Source organism: Centruroides vittatus, unplaced genomic scaffold (genome assembly GCF_030686945.1).
Source record: "Centruroides vittatus isolate TY-2023 unplaced genomic scaffold, ASM3068694v2 contig_941, whole genome shotgun sequence".
Classification (NCBI taxonomy): domain Eukaryota; kingdom Metazoa; phylum Arthropoda; class Arachnida; order Scorpiones; family Buthidae; genus Centruroides; species Centruroides vittatus.
Window position 1 is genome coordinate 1,288,283 of NW_027122625.1, and position 22,764 is coordinate 1,311,046.

General features: G+C 31.0%; 2 protein-coding genes across 4 annotated transcripts in view; one reads left to right on the forward strand and one right to left on the reverse strand.

The window, feature by feature from the left end:
- Positions 1 to 2,175, forward strand: part of LOC136984959 (homeobox protein Meis1-like) — a 39,908-nt gene extending 37,733 nt beyond the window's left edge. For all 3 annotated transcript variants that reach the window (XM_067282110.1, XM_067282109.1, XM_067282108.1), the window contains 3 exons: positions 955 to 1,013; positions 1,370 to 1,468; positions 1,561 to 2,175. In XM_067282110.1, coding sequence (XP_067138211.1) covers positions 955 to 1,013; positions 1,370 to 1,468; positions 1,561 to 1,799 — 397 coding nt within the window. In that variant the 3' untranslated portion in view covers positions 1,800 to 2,175. The remainder of the gene's footprint in view (positions 1 to 954; positions 1,014 to 1,369; positions 1,469 to 1,560) is intronic.
- Positions 2,176 to 4,128: 1,953 nt separating this feature from the next.
- LOC136984958 (nuclear RNA export factor 1-like) overlaps positions 4,129 to 22,764 on the reverse strand; it is a 48,339-nt gene continuing 29,703 nt past the window's right edge. Inside the window, exons 9-25 of the mRNA XM_067282107.1 lie at positions 19,933 to 20,002; positions 14,900 to 14,988; positions 14,669 to 14,776; positions 14,475 to 14,584; positions 13,549 to 13,585; positions 12,874 to 12,942; positions 11,684 to 11,739; positions 6,292 to 6,352; positions 6,146 to 6,183; positions 5,987 to 6,057; positions 5,801 to 5,916; positions 5,681 to 5,723; positions 5,502 to 5,574; positions 5,354 to 5,411; positions 5,105 to 5,235; positions 4,947 to 5,007; positions 4,129 to 4,844 (exon numbers count right to left, since the gene is read on the reverse strand). Coding sequence (XP_067138208.1) covers positions 4,803 to 4,844; positions 4,947 to 5,007; positions 5,105 to 5,235; positions 5,354 to 5,411; positions 5,502 to 5,574; positions 5,681 to 5,723; positions 5,801 to 5,916; positions 5,987 to 6,057; positions 6,146 to 6,183; positions 6,292 to 6,352; positions 11,684 to 11,739; positions 12,874 to 12,942; positions 13,549 to 13,585; positions 14,475 to 14,584; positions 14,669 to 14,776; positions 14,900 to 14,988; positions 19,933 to 20,002 — 1,233 coding nt within the window. The 3' untranslated portion in view covers positions 4,129 to 4,802. The remainder of the gene's footprint in view (positions 4,845 to 4,946; positions 5,008 to 5,104; positions 5,236 to 5,353; positions 5,412 to 5,501; positions 5,575 to 5,680; positions 5,724 to 5,800; positions 5,917 to 5,986; positions 6,058 to 6,145; positions 6,184 to 6,291; positions 6,353 to 11,683; positions 11,740 to 12,873; positions 12,943 to 13,548; positions 13,586 to 14,474; positions 14,585 to 14,668; positions 14,777 to 14,899; positions 14,989 to 19,932; positions 20,003 to 22,764) is intronic.

The window sequence follows — 22,764 nt, forward strand, 5'->3', positions numbered from 1 at the left end:
GCGAGTGTATAAATATTTTAGGGAATTAGTCGCATGTTCTTGTATCGGCGCGCGTGCGTTTCTTGTTTTGCCTTCTTGACGCCTTGGCTAACACAAAGCGCAAATTGCAAAATCGATACTTTCAAATCCTAGATAGAGGAGTTGGAGATTATAGGGGCAGCACCCTGGGCCCCTCGGTAATTATTATTGTTGTTGCGCTTATCGCTTATTAAGTTTCGGAGGAAAGGAAGAAAAAAAGGGGAAAAAAGTAACCAAGAGTCTTTGTTGGTGCGCATCTTACGACTGGATCCACATTGTCCCGGCTGGCATCAAAGACTCATCAGAGTTGGTAGATAAGGGGTGCGCTTCCGCCGAGTAGCGACGAGTTGACCGCTAGCTGAGAACTTTAATGAACTCTAATATATTAAAGGAGGCGTAGGAGCTGGGGCAATTTGTCGATTGTTTATGAAAAAGATAAGCTCGACGTTGGCCGATGACGTAGTACGCGATAGGGGGTGCTATTCAATTTCTGCCAGTGATTTATAGTGGGAGGGGAAGGCAGACAGCCAGGCACACAGTTGTGCAGTTGCTTGCTCGCTCGCTGCTGCTGCTGCTGCTCGGCAAATTCCGTCGCATCTGCTCCTCCCATAAATCGTTCTTTTCTCCCTTTCTGCCTCCCCGCTTGTATTGGAGCCCCGAAATATATCTTGGCTCGCTTCCTCCCCCCGTTTTCCTTTGTTCACTTACAAGCTTACACCTTGTGTCTGGACGGCACGTCCGGAAAACTTTATGTTCGGGAGTTTTCTCTCGCCTGCAGGACTCGCTAATGTCGCCTTATCGCGGGCGCTAAGTGGAGCCACGGCTCCACTTTTTTCCGACCGGACGAGGTGAGAAATTTACGAGTGGAGACGCCGAATAAACAGCTGTTTGTGGTGGAAGAGATAAGAACTTTCTTCTTTTTTTCTTCTCTCGCAGGTTTATTAATGCCAGAAGAAGAATCGTGCAGCCCATGATTGACCAGTCGAACAGGGCAGGTAGGTAGCGAGCATCTGTGGTATCAACGCCAGCGCGTGGAAGAGAGTCGGGACTTAATGGATGCCGGCACGTCCTGTGTGCGCTGCACTCATTAGAAATGTCATCAATCATTGAGCCCGAAGGTTTTGCGACAGATCCTGCTCGGGTGCCGTATTGTGTTGGTTTTTCATTCGATCGGAAATTGACGGGGCCAAGATTGATGACGTTTCAATTCCCGGCTCTGCTCTTCTCGTCTTAATGACGCGCAAGGTGGAAAGTTTTAATTTCCCCTTCTGTAAATGGAAGCCGCCAGGCGGGCCCTTTCCTCTTTCCCGCCCCGACTAAGTCAGTCTCTCTCTTCCTTTTTTTCTGGCAGGAGGCACCCTAGCCGGAGGAGGAACCCCCTATGGACCAGATGGTGCGGGGATGGGCTACATGATGGATGGCAGCCAGCAGATGCACATCAGGCCTCCAGGTAGGTGTTCTTTACCGTCCGAGCATCGATCACACTCGTCGACCGTTAAGTGCCCGGATACCCACCCTTATGGCTCTTCTTTTTCTGGACAGGAATGCAGAACCTCTCCTGCAGCGAAGGCTCCATGGGCATGGGACACATGGGAGGAATGGGAGGATACTCTCAGATGTCCCAACTCCGATCTCCGGTTCACTCTCAAGCCATGTTACTCCCCGGACATCCTCACGCTATGATGATGGCTCACGGGCCTATGGGCCATCCGGGCCTGCCACCTCAGGGTTCGCCGTACGACGGATCGGGACAGCACATCATGGACATTCACGCTAGTTAGAGTCTCCCGCGGGACACCTGTCAGGTGATGCTAAGGTGTCGACCATCCAGTGCCTGGAGTCCCAGGAAAGGGACTGGACGGCGGATTAGACAATAAAAGTGCAACAACAAAAAACAAAAAAATAAAAAAATAAAAGAGGAACCAGTAGTCTGGGCTGTAGTGCTGAAAAAGTGGTCGCTAGGCGACATTGTATTTAGTTCGTGTCCTCTCCCCATCCACTGTATGTCACATGCTAAAATGTATATACGCTCGTGCCATATAGGGACACTGGATCCGGGGCCGAAGGACACCGGCCCCGTCGTGTGACTGTTGTTACGTGGCTGTACTTTTTTTCCCGAATGGTGTAACTTACTGTCAATAAAACGGTCAACACCGAGATTGCGTTCTTACTTCTGTTTGTCATCCAATTCCGTTTTGTCTTTGTTACTTTCTGTATTTCGTGCCACTCCTTTTTTGTGGGGGGTAAGATGAGCCTTAAAAATTCCACCCGAAATTTCATCTGATCGTGAAAGAAAGGCAGCAAATTCAAGTTTCATAAAGGGACGAGGGACTTTTCTTTCTGCAGGTAAACATGCTAGTACAACATGTCACGAAGATCGATCGAGCAATTTAAATGCACATGACTCCAGACAGTGACAGAACACCCAATTTTGCCATCAATCATCCCGAAACGATCCGTTCCTCCAAGAACTCAGATAAAAAAAATATACCCCGATAGAAGCCCAATGGACGCAGATTACCATCATAAATATGGATGGGGATTGCAAACGGGCGTCGGGTCAGAGGGCGTTTGACCTCACCGCTACAGAATATTCGCGTATGTACGCGTGTATGCCCCACTTCGAGTGGTAAACGTTTTCCATCTGGAGACGGGAACCCAGCTGAAAGTCATCATCATCATCGTCGTCATGGTCGCGCAGCGAGAAACTTATATATCTTCTTCTAAAGATATTGAAGTTTCAGCCCTCAAGGACGGGAGGGGACACATCGTATAAACTCCATTTGCTGAGGAAAAATGGCAGATCAAGGTCGGGATGTTTTCCAGTTTACAACTATAACCGAACGTCCATTCTTTGGGTAAACACGGGATCTTGAATTATGATCCAATTTAATAAACACAATCCCTTTAGAAACGGGAAATTTTTAGGCACGCGACATCCAATGCACTTTGCTTAAGAAGTAGTGACTTTAATATTTTCGCATTCCCGATTATTTGTGACGGGGAATGGATTTATTTTCTTTGTGTTCCTTTTGGGGAGGGGGTTGCTCTGTAGAATTGGGGTTTGGGGCTTTCGAAAATAAAAAAAAAGGAACGAGATGGCTTTGGCAGAGAATAAATTTCAATCGGGCGTAAAGAGAAACGACATTTTGCTTAGCGAATTGCTTTTTTGAGAGAAACAAATCACGGGGGGAGGGGGAACAGAGTTGATGCGCTTTCAGTTGATTTCCTCTGCATTGTCGCCTTTTCAATGGCGAGATTTACCGCAGGGGCGCCTCCGACACAAAACGATAACGTCCCCAACACCTCGGGCGTCGCGAGGACAACTGAAAATGAGTAATCTGCTTCGCCCCGTCGCCGAATTTCCCCGGTCTCCTTCCCTGCCGCGCCATCTGGTGCGCGCCAAGGCAACTAAATCGAAGCGTTCGATATCGGCTTCGGATATTTTCTATTATTAGTAAGAATTTAAAAAAATAAAATAAAAAACCGCGAAGCGACTACTTACGTGCAAAATTAGAACTAAGGCGGTGGTGTCGACCAATTGAAAAGTATAAATCAATGGTAGAACGGCGGCGCCACCTATATTGGCCTGGGCTAATTATCATGTTGAATGAACACTTACTAATGATCATTTCCTGTAAAACTGTCATCTGTCAGCTGATATATGCTGCGACTCCTTCTTTCCCTCCCTCCTCCTCTAAGAAGTAATTGTTAACACGTTCATTATTCTCGGTCCGGAGCCATCTGCTCCTGACACATCGGATCGTTCGTTATGTATCCCTCTTTTGTCATGCCTTGGCGACCCATTCATCTGCAACTGATACACATGTCCGTTCTTCTTTCTAATGCCGGACCGGAAAGAAAAATCCCTGCATTTTTTCCCCCTAACCACCATTTTCCAACTGATTCGATTCCAAATTAATATTTGTCCGCCGCCGCCCGCTCTTAATTATATCGTTACTTCTTGCAACTCTTATCGGTAGATAATCTCACCTTTGCAAATTTGCATACGTCGTAGACCGGTAGAGGGCGCGTAATTTTAAAATCATTTGTTTTTTCTGAGTGAGGGGGCGCACGAAACCGAGTGGCAACACTTAAAAAAATTAGCCATTTCAACAGAGGAAAAGAGAATTCAGCCTTTTATTGTCATGTAAAAGTAACATTTTTTTTTTTTTTACAGTTGAACTGAAATTTCTCGGCGTGTTTTAATGGTAGAGTATGGCAATGCGCACAACTTATTTGTGATAAAATGTATTTTGAACTGGTCAAAATATAACAGTTAAAATATTTTTTTACTTCATTTTTTTTTATTTTTCTCTTTTGGTGGCTGCCATAATGACTTGTTATTATTTACAATATTAAAACAGAGGAGAAAGGCGACTGTTCTTGGCAAACTGAATTTTGTTTCTCTCACACTAGTTTTTCTCATCCCCTGAAAATTTGTATCAAATAATGAAATTATATTGATGTGTTCTGTAATTCTGATGAGGATGTATGACACGGTCTCCCTTTTTTTTGGCATTTAGAAAATAAAATACACAGCAAATCTGCATTCTACTGATATTCTTATCTTCGTTCTGAAAGTTTTCTTTGTTATGTACAACAAAAGAGTTCGGAACAATAAAATAATCCCATGTCGGTCCGATCTATCGGCCACCTATGTACAGTTTTTTTTTTTGTTTTCTTTTTAGTTTTGGAAGTGTGGCCGTCAGAAAATTTCACTTGAAATTACAAAGGAATGATATAAAAACTCGGATGTTCGACTCTTCTTTTTAAATTCTTGGTTATGTTTTCTGGAAAGCCTCGACGGGTATACTTCCTCTCTCCTACAAAAAAATAAACAAAAATTAAAATGACCCAAACTATTTTCTAGAATTTGACAAAAAATTTTCCAAATTCATAATTAAAGGCCTATTTTCTATATTTACATTTAGAGTCTGGAATACAGTTGCGGCCTTTTGAAAATCCCAATCATTTTCGTCCAAACATCTGAAAAAACAGAAACAACAAATCATTATATAGTTAAAGGCAGGTCTTTTTTTTTTTCCTTTCTTTTTTTAGATTCTCATCAATCAAAGTTTCATACTTGGCAGAGAAATCAAAGTTCATTCCGGTCTGTTTAGAGAATTCTATAACCATCTGTTGTTGTTCTTCCGCAGTTCTTTCGTTACTGGGTGCGGGACTCGGCGTCGGAGTCGGCGCAACCATTTTATATGCCTAAAAGACAAGAAAGATACACAAAAACTTTTAAAATAAGAAAAAGAAATTGTAATTGCTTTACATACCATTTTTAAAAATTAATATTTATTTGAAATATAACAATAGAACAGTATACCTTATTCTGTCCGGCAGTGGCATTGGTAATATATAGCATTTCGTTAATTATAGAAAATCTGAAATAATTACAGAAAATTTGATAATGGTTAAATGTCTGCAAGGATTATACATAATGCATAATTTTTGTAAACGTTAAACGGGCTTACCCTTGTCCCTGAGGAATGACGACAAATGTTCGACTAAACGTTCGTAAGGGAACGTTGTTTATCTTAGAATTCACTAAAACAAATTGAAATTTCATTTAATAAATTTATACTAAACATATTTTATTTGTTTATAAACTTCTACTGTTAGTAAAAAATATTTTTATTTAAAATATACATACCTTCTTTAAAAACACCAGTAACTGTGAAACACATTAATGCTTGCTGCAATAAAAATTATGAATTACTTACATTGGAAAATATTAAAATGAAAAATTTATTAGGAATTCAAATGTACTTACAGATACGTAAGAAACGTCGACGGTAAATGAATTAGGATCGTGCTGAGTTTTAGGCATTTCCGATAATGCGGACACTATACTCAATTTTCCTTGTCTTAACAATTTATGTCTGAGATCTACGAATGAAATAGAAACATTAAACAACATAAATTAATAAGTGCAAATTTATAATTAAAAATTTCTTACTTGGATCAAGTACTCTCATAAGATTTCTGCTATCAGAAATATAATCTTGCAGCTTTCCTCCATCTCTATGACTAAAAGAAAAAACAAGTCAAAATAATAATTATAAAAAAAAATAACTCTAAAAATATTTTAAACAGAAAAGAACTTAAAATAATTTACCTCTGAGCATTTCTTACTACTGACATAGAAAACATTGCCTAAATAAATAAATGAACAAAGTAATATTTCAATTATGAATAAACAAAAGTACATATAATAAACATATATATATATATACACACACACAAAAATTATTATTATTTTACCTGATCATGATATGCTTCCAGTAAAGGTTGTCTATCACTAGAGTCATATATTGTATAGTATCTGTAAAAAAAAAAAAAAAAAAAAAATTAAAAATTTACTGGCTTAATTTATGAGAATTTGATTAATTTCTAGCTGATTTATTCAAAAATATATTATTGATTCTTACGACAAATTAATACATAACCCAGGGGTCACCAAACTACGGCCCGTTGCCGCACCATACCACAAATGAGCTAAAATATAATTATTTATATGGAAATATCATAGATTGTAGATAAACTTGTCCTAAACTATGTAGAAGAAATTAAAATAAGTGTGAGTAAAAATGCTAAAATTGATCCAAACTGATTTTCGCATTTGACAGTAATATAATTTTTATGAAAATCAGTGAAATAAAAAACTTGGCAACTTTGTGTGACTTTGGATATCAGAGAGCTTTTCGTATAAGTATTGGTACCTTCAATGAAGTTTCTAAGAAAAGCAATTTAGAGCTTGCAACAGCCATCGTGTTTGTGTATTGGTAAATAAATATGATGGTTGTCTTTATTTTTTGCATATTCCATATACTGTATCGAACAAAATGGTTATGCAGCACGCACTTGTCATTCTCTCAGTAATGTGGCCTGCTGTAAAAAAAGTTTGGTGACCCCTGACATAAACTTATATTATTTATGTTTCATCTAAAAGAAATAAATATATAGCATTACTATTAATTACATTTGACAAAATACAAAATTTTAAAGCAGTAGATGATAAATTTTATACCGGATTTCTTAAGTAATAACACCCTTACCATTTTTCCTCATTAAAATATTTTAAAATATTCTAAAAAACTAACATACTTTCCATCTAATTCTACAGATACCTTTCACATTCATCTATATAAATATATTGGATAGAGGAGAGGGTCAGGCCAAAGATGAGTAAAATACTCTCTCATTATCGAGTTTTGAGTGGATATGTTACTGTAAATGCTCGAACTATGGTAAATCCTAAGATCTTCCAGCAAAACCTAAGATTTACCAACTCTTTGTAGTAAAAGTCCGAAATTTTCTGCGATCATTGTTAATTTTGAGCTTTTACCAGCACTGACTCGGTATATCATAGGTTTTACCTCAGAGACATGGTAAATGTTGAAAAAATAGTCCCTGCTACCTGCACCGCAGTCTTCTATCGTTTGACACGTTAGAACGCGCACGTTAATTCTAATTTTGTTTGAGATTTCGCTCTCTAAAAGTTATTTATAAATCAAGATGAGTGTGAAACGGAGATTTTATGAAATAATGGAAGAGCTCGTGGCAAGCAAGAAAGATAATAACTTTTATCTCAATAGGGACAAATATGCAAAGTGTTTGGAGAAAGTAAAAGCTGTTAAGAACATGAAAAAGAAATTAGCTGTTCATTATAGGCGTATAAAGCGCTACGACATTTTGACTATAGGCGGCAAAGAAAAACTAATCGCGCTTATGAAGGAGAAGAATAGAGAAATAAGGTATTACATTTGTTATGAGGACTTATTTAACATTCTCGAAGAAACGCTTGTTGCTGTTGGTCACGGTGGAAAGACACGGATGCTTAAGGAGTGTAACCTCAAGTATAAAAATGTAACAGTTGAGGCTACTATGACATATTTGAAGCTATGTCAACCTTGCCAAAAGAAACAAGACTTTGAAAAAGAGCATTGTTATCAGACCTATACTTCACAGTGAAATGAACTCATGCTGTCAGGTTGATCTAATAGATCTACACACTACCCCAGATGGAAATTATAAATTCATTTTAGTTTACCAAGATCATCTTACCAAATTTGTGATCCTTCGTACGCTTCAAACTAAATGCGCGGTAGAAGCTGCATATCATCTTTTGGATATTTTCACCACTTTTGGAGTGCCAGGCATCTTTTATGGATAATGGTCGGGAATTCTTTAACCAAGTTACTGAGGGTTTATGCTCCATGTGGCCGGATGTATAAATCGTACATGGAAAGGCAAGACATAGCCAAAGTCAAGAATCAGTGGAGCCTGCTAATCAAGACATAGAAAATATGTTGAGCACGTGGATGGAAACCAATCAGTTATATCAAAGTGGTCAGAAAGTTTAAGATTCATCCAGGCGATGAAAAATAGAGCATATCACGAGGAAATCAAATGTTCCCTCTACAAAGCAATGTTTGGTTGTCCAATGAAAACGACCTTGCAACTTCAGCAATCCCTAGTAATATGATTAGAGTTATAAGATCCGAAGAGGATTTAGAGAAGTTGTTGCATTTGCATGACAACACGGAACAAAATAATGACGTCGAAAATGCAATCGAACAGGACAAGGAAGAAAGCATTGTTGAAAATAAGTCAGAAGGGGATATAGACAATAGCACTGTCAACAAAAAACACAAGAAGATGAAATGATTATTACTGAGATGAAGGCGAAGCAAATAACTGATGATTCCAATGTGACGATTCAGAAACAGGAAACACTATTGAGTCTCAGGAAGTTCTTGTAACTATAGAGCCAATACCAAACAAGATAGAATCTGTAGTGACTATAAGTAACAATGCAAAATGGAGTTTGGAGAAACAAGCTGAAAAAATGAAAGCCACGTCTGTTGATAAATATCCAAATGTGAAAATTGGCCAAAATGTAAGATTGAAAGTGCCTGAAATTGACAAAGCTAAACCGATCCCAAAAGCGTTATTGCAGTTGTAGTAGATGTAAAGGACAACGAATTTTACCAACTAGGTACCAAAGTTGGAGTACTAAAGCAGCTTTATAAACAAAATCAATTTATCTCATGTCCTGAAAGACTATCAAGATAGAAGTTGTTAGAGATAAAGAAGTGAGTCTTCGAGAAGTTGTCGCAAAATTGTCTTTGACCAGAGGTAGCCAACATAGGCTATTATATTATTTTTGACAAGATAATTTAATTCTTGTTATGTTAAAAAAGTATTTTTAAACTGTTTCACTAGTTATTAATAAATAGGACTTAGTAAGTTGAGTGTTTATAACAATTGCAATAAATGATTATTAAAATACTCAGTTTTAGTTCCAAAACCAACATTTACTAATCGTCTTTAGTAAAACCTAGCATGTACCAAATTCTAATGGTAAAAGCCCGGAAAATCATCTCACTTTATAAAAATCCTTACATTTACCAACTCATGTTGGTAGATCCAAAGATTTACAAGTAAAACCTAGGATTTACCAATATACGGGCTTTTACAGTAACAGATATAAAAAAAAATCTGGACATCCTAATTTAAAATTCCTCCCTATATATCAGGGGTGGACAAGCAAGAGTTCAGTGGGAGCTGAAATGTAGGTTTTGCAAAATGCATGGGAGCCGCAGTTCTGTACTTTTTTATTCTTTACTGCCATTTTATTATATAATATAAATATAATATAAAACAAATATTGAATTTTTTTAATAAACATATTTTCACAAAATTGTGGAAATAAAATAGTAAAAATAAGAATAAAAAGCAGAAATTAACACTTTCAGCAAGAGCTGCATGTAACTCAAAAAGAGCTGCATTTGCCCATGTCTGCTATATATATATATATACACACTAATAAAGTATCCATATACAAAGAATGCTGTTTCCATACAACTGTTATTATATTGCTTGATATTGATTAAAGAAAATTAAAAGTAATGGGAGGAAAAACCACAAATATATTGGATATATAAATTTAGAAAAAGAGAGTAACTGAATGAAAATTTAATATAAAACATTTATACTATCACAGGAAAAAATATATTTGAAACAGCTATAATGACTTATATCATTAGTAGCTGTGTTCCAAATCAGAACTAGACAATTAAAAATTAGATAAACAAAAATTTATTGATTATTTTGGCTATTAAAACTAGAAATACAATAGATTAAAAAAAAAGAGATAAACATACAATTATCATCTCCATTATTATTAGTAATCAATAATGATAAGTTATCATATTAATTATTGTATTTGACTATATGCTCTATTTTTGACCATTATTTTTATTCAAAACTATAGAAAAATTTATTCATTAAAGTTATAAAATAATTCTAGAGACCTTAAATTTCAAAAACATAAATTCAGCAGAATTCTCTATAGTTACTTACATATAGTTTTATTAATTAAACCAAAGTAACTGAAAACTGCAAACATCTTGTAAAGCTTAATTCAATTAAAGAAAGTAAAGAGAAAACCTGGAAAACTCCACGTAGCCAGCCCGTCCTAGTGAGGAGCAAACCCATAACCGAACTCCCAGTGTTCAGTGAACAGAACCACTTGGCCACTGGCGGGCCTTGGCTAACTAGTAATAATTAACATAAAATATTTTTTTAAAGTAGGCTATCTTATTAAACTATCTATTATTAAATAACTTTCAATCCAAGCACATATTAGTAAACACAGTAACTTAGTGTGACTGCATACATACACAAGAAAGCGCTTGTGTATTTTCTGCTAACATGTTTGAAGATGTCTTGTGTATGGTACAGTTCTTAGTTTTAACAGAGAAGGAACTACTGAAAAATCTCTCTGAAATACCAAAAAATTCACCCCTGTATTCATTGGCCACCTCCATACTTTAATTTTATGACTAATTTCCTTTGTATAGTGATAATAATAATAGTAATAAAATAAACCCAGAAAAAAATTTTAAAATAATTTTATTATTGATAGTAAAATTATTTTCTGTTTACTTTTGTTCCAAATGTCATAACATTTCAAATTTGATTTTGTCACAAGTATTGATTGTTTTAATATTTTTTCATTTTGCAAAATTTAATTCCTTTTGGTTTCTTGTATTTTGTATTAGACTGAAAATTAATCTGTATCTTAATTGCAAGTATTTATTAAAAACTTAAATCTAAATCTATTGAAATAGCCCAGGAATGTAAAAATAATGAAAAATATAGTTAAATATTTGGTATCATTTTTGTGCACACACGAATACATAATTGTCCATCTGGTGGGTCAGTTGTCCGCCACCATCCAGTGAAAGTGTGAAACAACTTTAACTTGCAACTGGAATTTAAAACTGGTAAATAACCGATACTTCCTTTTAAATTTATTATCTTTCACACACACCCCACAGGTTATCTACCCAAATTTATGGTAATAAAAAAAGTCTATTTCTCTAATATGGCATTATGATTATTCAACAAGTAAATTTTTTTTTAAGTTAAGAAGTTGTTGCTATTATTATAAATCATGTGGAATATCTACCTGTTAATTGATATAAAATGAATAATCATAATTTTTTTCTCACTTATATTCTTATAAATAATTTACAAAGTAGTGAAAATCTACTTATTTATACAAATATGATGAGTAAACATACATTTTATGTAAAACAAAAATAAAATGTGTGTACTGTAAAATAAACATTTTGAAACAACTTACTGTTCTAAAAATTGCACAACGATATTCTTGACATCTTCAGATGGGAATGAGCTTTCCTAAATGAAGTAAAAAGACTAATATTAAATAATAATCTAAAACATCAATAAATATATTACTCATGATAAGTTTTTTTGACAGAAGAGTTTCCTTCACATACATAAATGAAGGAGAGTTCTTCTGATATTACAGATAATTTTTTATTTTTACTTCACAGATTTATAAAATAGATCAATATAATATAAAAATGGTGAAATATTAAGGTATGATTGTTCTCAAATGCTTTTCATAAGAGCATTACAAAGGAGAATGTGGTAAAGATAAATTAATATTGCTAAAATAAGTTATCATATTTCTTTAATCATATTCATAGGAACAATAATTTTGCATTAATGAAACTGATAAATATATAACATAAATATTACTTAAAATATCAAAATATTACAAATTCTAAAAAACAACCATGAAATCAAATTTCATTAGATACAACTAACAATTAAACCAATGCTATATATTAATATTTCCCTTTTCTCTTGAAAATAATCTATAAAAATAGAATTATTGAGATCACTAACTTAGACAAATTGATTATTTATTAAAACTTCTTAGTAAAAGTTTTTATCATTTTATACTTTGTTTCCATAATTTAGGCTGTGTTGAGAATTGGAGGGCCAAATGTCAAAAAGGGCAAGGCATCAGCCTCAGCCTATAGGTTCAGAAAATACAGAAACAAATTCAAGTGGGCAAAAACCAAAGGAATTTTTCACGGATAGACTGATCCAGATTTGTTGTGCCCCATCCCAGTTGATCAACTGTGAGTCCTGCCAACCTCATGATTAAAATTTTCCCTCTCTTAGTGTTCTTAGGATGGAAAGAGTTTGAAATTAAAAAAGTCTAAGATACGCTCTTATGTAAATGTTATTATTTTATTCTTTAATTCACTTCAAAATTATAATCTATAATTATAATGATTTAATATTTACACCTCAATAAAAAATATAACATTTCATGATATTTTGAAAATCTTTTAAGTATTAAACAGAAACTAATATTTAATATTTAGAATACATTCATGTTACAAAAATGTTAAAAGGTAAATAAATTTTTCTTTGTCTTTGCAATCACAACAAAGCACTTCTTAATGAATACTTTTGAATCTTACATAATTAAATTTGTAATATGAAAATATTTACCTTAGATGAAGGTAAAACTTCATGCGTTTCTAATGAAAATAAAATAGGAGCAGGCAAATCTTGTCCATCCTAAATATTGTTATCATTCATTATCAATATTTCTCCACATAAAAAAAAATAAATAAATAAATTATCGTATATTTCCACAGATAAGATGATAGTTGAATCACAAAAAAAAGGGCCCCAAAATCCAGGGTTGTCTTATAGGACAGATACAAAAAAATTTAGATTGAAATTTATATAAATTAAAACCATTATAAAAAAAACCAGACAAACCATAATTATTTACTAGTAGAGAGTAGAGTATGTCCACAAAATAGAATAGTCCATATGATGTTTTTGTGAATAATCAAGGTCATTACCCGAATGCCAGAATCAGTGCAAATGTTTGCAACAACTGCAAGGCAGAAGATACAGAAACAAATTCCAGATGCAAGAAAATAAAATTTGTTCATTTGAAAAATTACAAATAGGACATAACTCTGTATATGGTATAACAGTATTATTATCCAGAGAATGATTGCTGATCTAAACTAAATTCATAGGCCGTTGATAGTTTAGAAGTCGTCTTATAGAACAGATATATGCTAAAACTATAAAACTTTGACGAAAATTTATACCTCGTCTTATCTGTGAAAACATACGGTAATCTTACCAATATTAAACTATACTTACCAACTTAATTATTTTTGGAAATTTCTCTCTTACTGCACTGAAATATATTCATAATAAAAATATTATTTGTATCAAGTTTATGAAAAATTATAAAATTAATTATTACAAAATCATTTATCATCATTCATCATCATCATCATCATCATCATTTTTAAAACTTAAATTTTTGTGAATACATAACACACTGGCAATATTTTTGAAAGATATTTTGTATTTAAAAACAGATTCATAAAAAAATATATTAAAATTTTCAAAAGTATTGGCATGTATCTATCTTTTCTTCAAATGCAGAAGCACATTTTGCACACATTCAGCATTTCAGAATTGTCTTCTCATTCTAATGATTTTATATCCTCTGTTTTATTGCACATTACATTCCATAATCTGATTTTGCCACATCTAGTTCAAGCTGGAACAAGATTTTCATCCTATTTTAAATCTCTTTCTGCCTGTGCCTGATAGTGAGCGACTCCGAGAGCTCGGCCACCGTCTTTGGCTAACAGTACAGATAAGAGAACTTTTTCCAGCAATTCTTTTCGATGGCAAATCATACATTCTTAATAAAATACATTATTTTGTACATTTATTTATGAACTAGAGGATATTATTTCTTCAAGAAATAAAGCTGATTTATTGTGAGTGCTTCTAATCGTCCTTTATTTTTTTTCTCTTCCATTTCGATACTGATGCCTTACTTTTGACATATTTAATATAAAATTATTAAAAATTATTCATTACATTATCTGCAAATATTGCCATGTATGGTTATGTCATATTTTAAGTGTATATTTTCAGATATTAAGTTTTATTTTAATACATATTACTGTTGTTTCCAATGGACAGCACTTGCTTCTACACATACAGACCATTCAGGAGTAGAAGCTGCTTCTTCTTCCAGTTTCATTAAATGGTCATAAATATCTTACCTGATATAAGTTGATTGGTCCTTATAATTGTCACACAAAGGATTACCGTCCAATGTGAGCTCAACTAAATCCAATCCCTTTAACGCATCAAGTACGGCCATTCTCTTCAGCTGTATCACCAAAAATAATTTTAAAACACATTTTACAATTATATTTATAGTAAACAAAATAATCAAATCCAGTATTAAAATTACCTTATTGTTTTTTAATATTAGTATTTTCAGATTTTTGCATACTGTGACAAGAGGAGCTAAATCCTCCAAATTATTCAGCCTATTTTTAGATAAATCGAGCTGTTGTATCTAAATTGAAACATAATAAAAATATACAATTTTTGATGTATATTTAATGTGCAATTAATTTTAAAATATTTTCATTTATACATAACAACAATCTGTAATTAATAATGCATATTAACAACATACCAATGGGATGTGCTCTTTTATAATTTGAACGACGCAAGACATGACATTTCTTCTTGAAAGAGGAACGTAAATTCCTTCTTGACATAAATCTGTAAGAGTCGAAACAATATTTGAATTATTTAAACCATATAATCAATTTTTAAACAAGGTGCCCTCAGTTTTTATTCGTAAGCTACTGATGACCAACAAATGAACTTAATCATAAAGTACAAAACAAAAACAATTTATTAACTGAGTCTGTTTTAAATACCCATCAATTTTCAGAAGTATTATTTTAACATTGGCAATTACATTTGAAAATCTGTAGCCAGCTCCTATAAATAAAAAAAGATATTTCCAGACAGAAAATCATCATACAGACTTAAAAAAACTGTCCAACCATCATGTTTTATTTATAGCTTTCTTTTGATGAATGCAGATATATCAGATACCATTTTGTATAACATTTGTTAATATTGTACTATTTTGTCAAATTTAAAAATTGCTTTCTTATCATGTGGTATTATATCATTCATTTTCATTTCTTCTTTGCTTGTTACAAATTTACTGGTGTATTTTTGGACTTACAATATGAAAACTGGAGTAGAGGAATTATATCTTTTCAAAATTTATTAAATATTTTATGACTATTTTAAAATCAATCTACATTTACATCTAAAAGAGTTGTCATTTTTACAGAAGATTTAATATATTATTATAATGTTTATTGTTATTCCAACTGCTTTTATTCATCAGTTATTAATCTCAAGAATTATTCAGCTCAACTGTTGAAAACTCAATTATATTCTTATTTAGTTTTTATTTCTATAATCTGCCTCATATAATTTATATGAAAATTTTATGTTCTTCCTCTGTTTTACATCTTATAAAACAAAGCAATTCAATTATTATTATTAAGAAAACAAAATGTATATTTTTCTTTTTAATGTTAATAATTTAACTACTACATGTTAAAAAAACAACTGTAATGCAACTTCAATAAACAATAAAATTTTTATAAAATTAGTTGAAAAAAAAATATGAAATTTACATTTAATAAATCATTTTCTTGTTTATTCAAAGGTGATTTATAAAACTCTGTTCATCGAAAGAGGCCAGTAACTTGATAAAGTTATCAAAATGTCTTGGATTTCAAGCACAATATTTTGTTTCATTAATGATACAAAATATTTTTTTTATAGATAAACTAGTTTTAAAAAACAACAATCCAATTAAAGGATATAAAAATCTTTCAAAAACTACATCTAACTAAAAAAATTGTGAAGAGCAAAACAAATACAAATTATGGAAAGACAGAATCAGCATTTATTCGGAGACAAAGATACTAATTCACCATCAATTAGAAACTTCTGCTACTCTGTATCAGATACATACTTCTAAGAATGAAGATTTTTATTATTTAAAAAATAATTAAAGAATCATTAGAGATTAAGTTTAATTATCCATTGATTAAAAATTTAATAAGTTTTGCAACTATAGTATGATTTTTTAAAAATATTTTTATAATAAATCAGCTGCATAAATGTGAAATTTAATCAACACTAAATTGGTCAGCTGAAGTTCTTTATTTTCAAATTAATAACACAAAAAATTAACATGTTTTAATGAATATCTCTAATTATTTTGTCAAACTGTTCATAATAGTTTCCAAAAATTAGCTACAACTAAAATTAAAATAAATACATTATGGAAATAATCATTGTGTAAACCTTATGTGTAATATAAACAAAGGAAATGTTTGATGTAACTGATAGTTTCCTACCAGATGTTTATTGTCTTGTTCCTATTAATAACAACTATATTAAGAATAAGCAGCTAGCATTTTATATTTATTTAAGAAAAGTAATATTGTACATAAGAATTTTAAATTTTTTAGAGTGAAAAATCAAAAATATTAATAAATTCTCATTCAATTAAAATGATAATAAACAAACAAACAATTAATCACGATTTAAAAAATAAATAACTCAAATTTAATTTATGCAAATAATTGTCAGATAAGATCAGTAATCAAATTAAAACAGATTTGTATGATCGACAATAATTTTTCACAGCCAGAGAAACAATTCACTTTTGTCCCATTTCTATCAAATATAATTAATTTAAAAATTTCTTTCTTCTTAAATTTAACTATATACAGAAAATTTTTCATATCTTCACTGAGCAATCTAATTTTTTAAATTTCTTATCGAAATATAAAATTCTGGTTATTTGAAATGTTATTAAATATTTTTATATTTTCTAATTGTAATAATTAATATTTATTTTTTTAAACCTGTCTAAATCATTCAAAGTTTTGTATGTATCTTAAAATAAATATATATATATATAATATGCCCTCAATTGACTAACTAATTAGGAAAGGGGCATCCACTATTTCAAAATCATTAATAACAAACTTAATATGTATAGGACATATTAAAATGCTATTATAATGTTCTGTACATGGAGTAATTTATACATACCACTAAAATATATGTTAATTAATATATAAAAATAAATTTATGACAGAAACCACACTTTATTTTAATTAATCATATCAAAGCTATATAATGTAACTAATGCCGACACATTGACCCAACTGTTCTAATTCGTGAATCAAACAAACAATTCTAAATTTTTCCTGCAGAGCAAAAACAAAAATTTTTTGTCTGTTAAATCCAAAGTCCATTAAATTGAGGGCCTACTATATATACAGTCAAACCTGTTTTTATGCGCTCTTTTTATGTGCGATTTTTATTTGTGCGATTTTTTTAATGCGAATTTTTAATTTGTGCGGTATAGTTGGCGACTAGTCTCGTGCGATTCGTCATGTCTTACGTTGACTTATTATAGCTAAATAAACTTATTATAGCATAAATGCACTTATTATAGTAATATTATTGCATGAATATGCGAAAAATGAAATAATTTACTTTTTAAGTCAACAAAACACAACCTGGACAAAAATATGTAAAACAGACGATAGACCAGACGATGCAGTCAAGTGCTGACATCTGTTGTCAATAAATTCTATTTCGTACGGTTTTGAGTTATTTTCTATGTGAGACTTTTTTTATGCGGTCCCTGTTGACCGCATAAAAAAAAATATTTTTTAATTGTGTTGCGAAAACTATTATTTACAGCCATTCGTGAAGTTTCGTGAGATTTTTTTTAATGCGTTTTTTTTAATGCGGTCCCTATCCCCCGCATAAAAACAGGTTTGACTGTATATATATATAATTTAAAATCTTTCTATACATAATGTAGTTCTTTATAAGAATGTTTGTATATTTCAAGTTTTGATTAAAATTACTCTTTGAATTTTATAATTTCATTGTGATTAAGTTATTTTGAAAATTAATGTAATATGAAAATAAAGTTTAGATTTGTTCTTTCTGAGTTGGCATTAATTAATGCACTATAGTCTTAAACAGAATTGCTACAATGTCAACATTGTCTGAGAAAAACGAAAAGTGAATGAAAGAACTAAGTTTAATTGATGCTATCATGCTAATGGCCATTTATCAATGGTACTGTAAATTGTCATTGATAAAGTACTTGTAAAATATCAAAAACAGACAGGCTTAAAGAACAAAGGAAATACCAAATAATAAGATTAATCAAAATTATATAGATATATGAAATTAATATGTGGAATGTCATCTATCAACCAAATTAAGACAATTAATAAAAAGATAACCAGGACAGATGTCACAAGAAGATTTTTGCATTGAAAACAGCAACTTCAAAAGTTTTCATTTATACTGTGAGAAAATTTTGAAGTAATTTTTCTTTCAAGAAAAAACAGCAAAAGCTGACTAGTACATGGCTATATTGGAATTGTTTAGTATACTTCAGATGAATGAAATGTAACCTGATGTATTTTTCCAACGGATGAATTACACCCATACTGGAGATTATACATGCATAAATCTTAAGATATGATGTAATTGCTTTATTCCATGGTTTCACCATGACCCAGATCTCATTCTTTTGGATTTTTCTGAGAGGCTATGTAAAGAACAGAATATATGCAAAAAAGGCTACAGATATACCTAGCTAATACAATAAATTAGATTACAGATTAATATCATAAAATGTTGTCTTAAAGCAAATCATGGTTTATTTCACTTGCCAGTGCATATAAAGCCTAAAAACACATTTACACTATCATTTATTAAATGCACAGAAGTACTAGATCTAAAAAAAGTTGCAAAAGTAAACATAATAAATAAAAAGCCACAAAATCCAGTTAAGGCAAAGCAAGTACTAAAATTTATAAATATAAATTTAATTGAAAAACACAGTATTAGCAAAGCATTCTGAAGCAAGGTACACTTGTACAGACATTGCATAGTTGAAACATTGGATAGCGGACATAGTGGTTTCAGTTTGCCAAAATATGCTGAAAAACAGATGGTAAGAAATCAATTACAAATTTGATATTGTACAGTATATGCTACTAAAGACATCAATATAGAAATTTACTAAATCTATTAAGTGCCCGAGGCTGTAAGTAAAAACTTTTTGAGTTACTATATTTGCTGCAAAAGACCATTTTCTCCATATCTGTTATTGTTTATGTTTTATTAAACATGTTAATCTGATCAATAAAGTGTAGATACTATAAACTATTGAAATTCCATAATAATTACAAATAATTTCAATACACGATTAATTAATCTACTTCTTTCTCAAGTGATAGAATTTGAATCTTGAGTCTATGATTATACAATTAAAAACAACTCAAGATAAACATTTTCAAAATGTAAAAATTAAATCTAATAATAGTGTTTTTTAAATGTAATGTTCAAATGATTAATTGGGATTTTAAATTCACAACAAAGACAAAAACTATTTAAAGTTATTTCATCAGCAAAAAATTTCCAATAACCATAATTTCATTAAAAAATAATAAAAAAGCTAAAAAAATTATTTTTAAAATTTCAAATAAAACTTTTATCTTCATTCAAGTTCATATAAAATATAATTATGAAACAGTATTATTCTATAACTATATATAAATATATAACTATAAGAATTTAACTTACCATTATCTGAATGAAAAGTACTTAAATCAAGTTTGTGGATCATAGAATCATAATGTTTACTCATTACAGTCTGGTAAAAAAAAATGAAAATAAGTTATTTCTATAATATTGAAAGCAGTGAAATAATGATGATGATCATCACGATTCATAACTTATTTTTATTCATAAACAGCATTATCATAAACTGCATAATTTAAAAATTTATATTAAAATTACAATAAGTATCAATAAAATCTAATTTTCATCCTATTTCATCTGTTATGTATTTGTTAATTCTTTTTTTTTATCATTATGTTTGCATTAACAAGTTCTACAAATAACAATAAACCTCCTCAATCTGTTTCTTATAGCTGCATTCTACTTACAAGCAATCTTCTAATTAATATCTTAATCAATTGTTATATTTTACTTAGAACTGGGTATCAGATCATGATCATACACATGATAATATTATCTCCTTGAGTGTCTTAATGCATTGGAAACATCATTGTTTTATCTATCCTTAGTCTAATATCCATTATAATACAGTATACTCTCAATTATCTGTGCGTGCATATGTCACAATAAAAATTTATGTATTAGCATTAAAATTTAAAAAATTTACATTGTTAACTCTTGCTATTTAAAATGATATATTGAGCATTAGAATAATTTCCAGAATGTCAAGGCATAAATTAAATAGCCTAACTAATACAGTAAGTGCAGTTTATTCTTGAACAACACAGCTTTATTTATGTGTTTACTGTATTATTTTGTTTTTTTACTAAATAAAGTTGTAAAATTGTTTGAAGAAAATATTTTGAACCATTTACTTACCAATAAATCATTAACATCACAAAATTATTGATAATATCTAGCTGGCAATCTTCATTATTGGTTAATAATACAAGAAACTCATAGTGAACTGCAAGGAGCTAGTTCAATAAGTTTTTCTGAATTTTCTCCTTAGAGAAGTTTTATTCAACTCTGATCACATCTAACGCTTAATAATTAATTATCATTCTCAAAATGTATTTTATTCATAACATATAAACTATTATGTTAAATTTAATGTGAAATTAAAAACTAAATAAAAGAAAAATCAATTAGCTTTTACTAAAAATGCAGATTATCCATGCCTCCATTATTGGTGATTAGCCTGGATAATTGGGAGTATACTGTACTAATTCAGCACCAATGCAATAAATAAAATTGCATAATTCACCCAGACATGTAGTCAAAGTCATTCATTTTCCTAGCCATTGTCAAGTACCAGCTAGCTTACTATAAGGAGTATCTTTCTATAGCCAAGAAAAATAAAAAAGCTGCACTGTTGAATGATATCTCATTTATATTCTGACAAGCATGCCTGCATGAAGCAATGTGCAGACAGCATTACTTGATGGATCATACCATCCTAACGGTTAAGTTATATGAATGCAGTACAAATTATCTCAAGCCATTTCTCATAATCTGATTTGATTATTTGTTTTGCATAAAACAAGGAAGGAAAACTTTTATCTGCACAATTTGACAATCATACTTATAACTATATTAGGAAATCCCCAGTTTATTATCAATAAAATAATACTTTCTGTCATAATACTTTTACTGTCTGTGATTGACTTTGACTTAAGAATAAAATTAACTAGAAAGCACAGTACAGTCCATCTATGAAAGGAATCAACTTGGGTATTAGCCAATAAGAATCAGCCACTGATTATTTACTTGTGGCAAGTCACTTCTGGTTTCTTCATTTGTTAAACATATCACCGCCATTATAAACAATGTTATGGAAGCTTCACGTTCTGATATTGAAATACAAGGAAGTTCACTATAGTAGTAGTTAAACACATGATTCTTTACAGTTTACAAATGATATAAAATATTAATATAATTAACAGAAAAGTCATTGTCATACAGTGAGAGGAAATAAAATAAAATTCACACATTGCCTGACATATTAAGTGAGAAGTGCTGACATTATTAGGGAATGTGCTGATTGGTTTAACTGAAACATCATGATGTTGCTCTAAAGTCGATTCTTTCCGTAGACAGATTACAGTCAGCTCAGAGATTAGCGTTAATCCCATTGAAAGTCTTTGGAATGAATTGGATCATCAAATAAAAAACATTTCTTAAAATATAAAATTTAACTAATGACTGTTTTCACGAACAAATATCAAAGAATACATATTGCATACATCTTCAGACAAAAAAAAATTAATGGAGGATATTCTAAAGTATGTGAAAGTTATAAACTGTAATACAGGCTGAAAATTTTAGCACTTTCTATTAATTTTTCGATAAACAAAGATCATTTGCATACTAGCAAGTATCCAGATACTAATCATAACATAGTATTTGTTATTTAATAATAATATTCTTATCTTATCATAAAATTTTCTACACATATATATAAAGAAGTTAAAGTACATAGTACACTTTATATTTTATCAAGTAGATATGCAAACATAGTAAACAATTGTATTATGATGACAAAATGTTATTTGTAACTAAAAAGTTATATGTGAAAAAAACTAAATTCCAAGTCTCAAAAAATTCATTTTCACAAAATAATCATCAAATAATAGTTTAATTTTCGGTTAATTATCAGGTTAGAATTTGAGTATTAATTAGCTTCTAGCCCAACAGTTAACCTGGCTGTATCATCTAATTAGTATAATTTCAGACTTTATTTTACAGAATTATATAGAAAACAAACTTAAATGTTTTGATTATTTTATTATAACAGAAGAGCATAAATATCCATGAATTATTGGAAAACAAAACTTGTTATTGTTGATTGATATTTGGTTTAATACCAAAATAATTAAACATTGATATAGAATT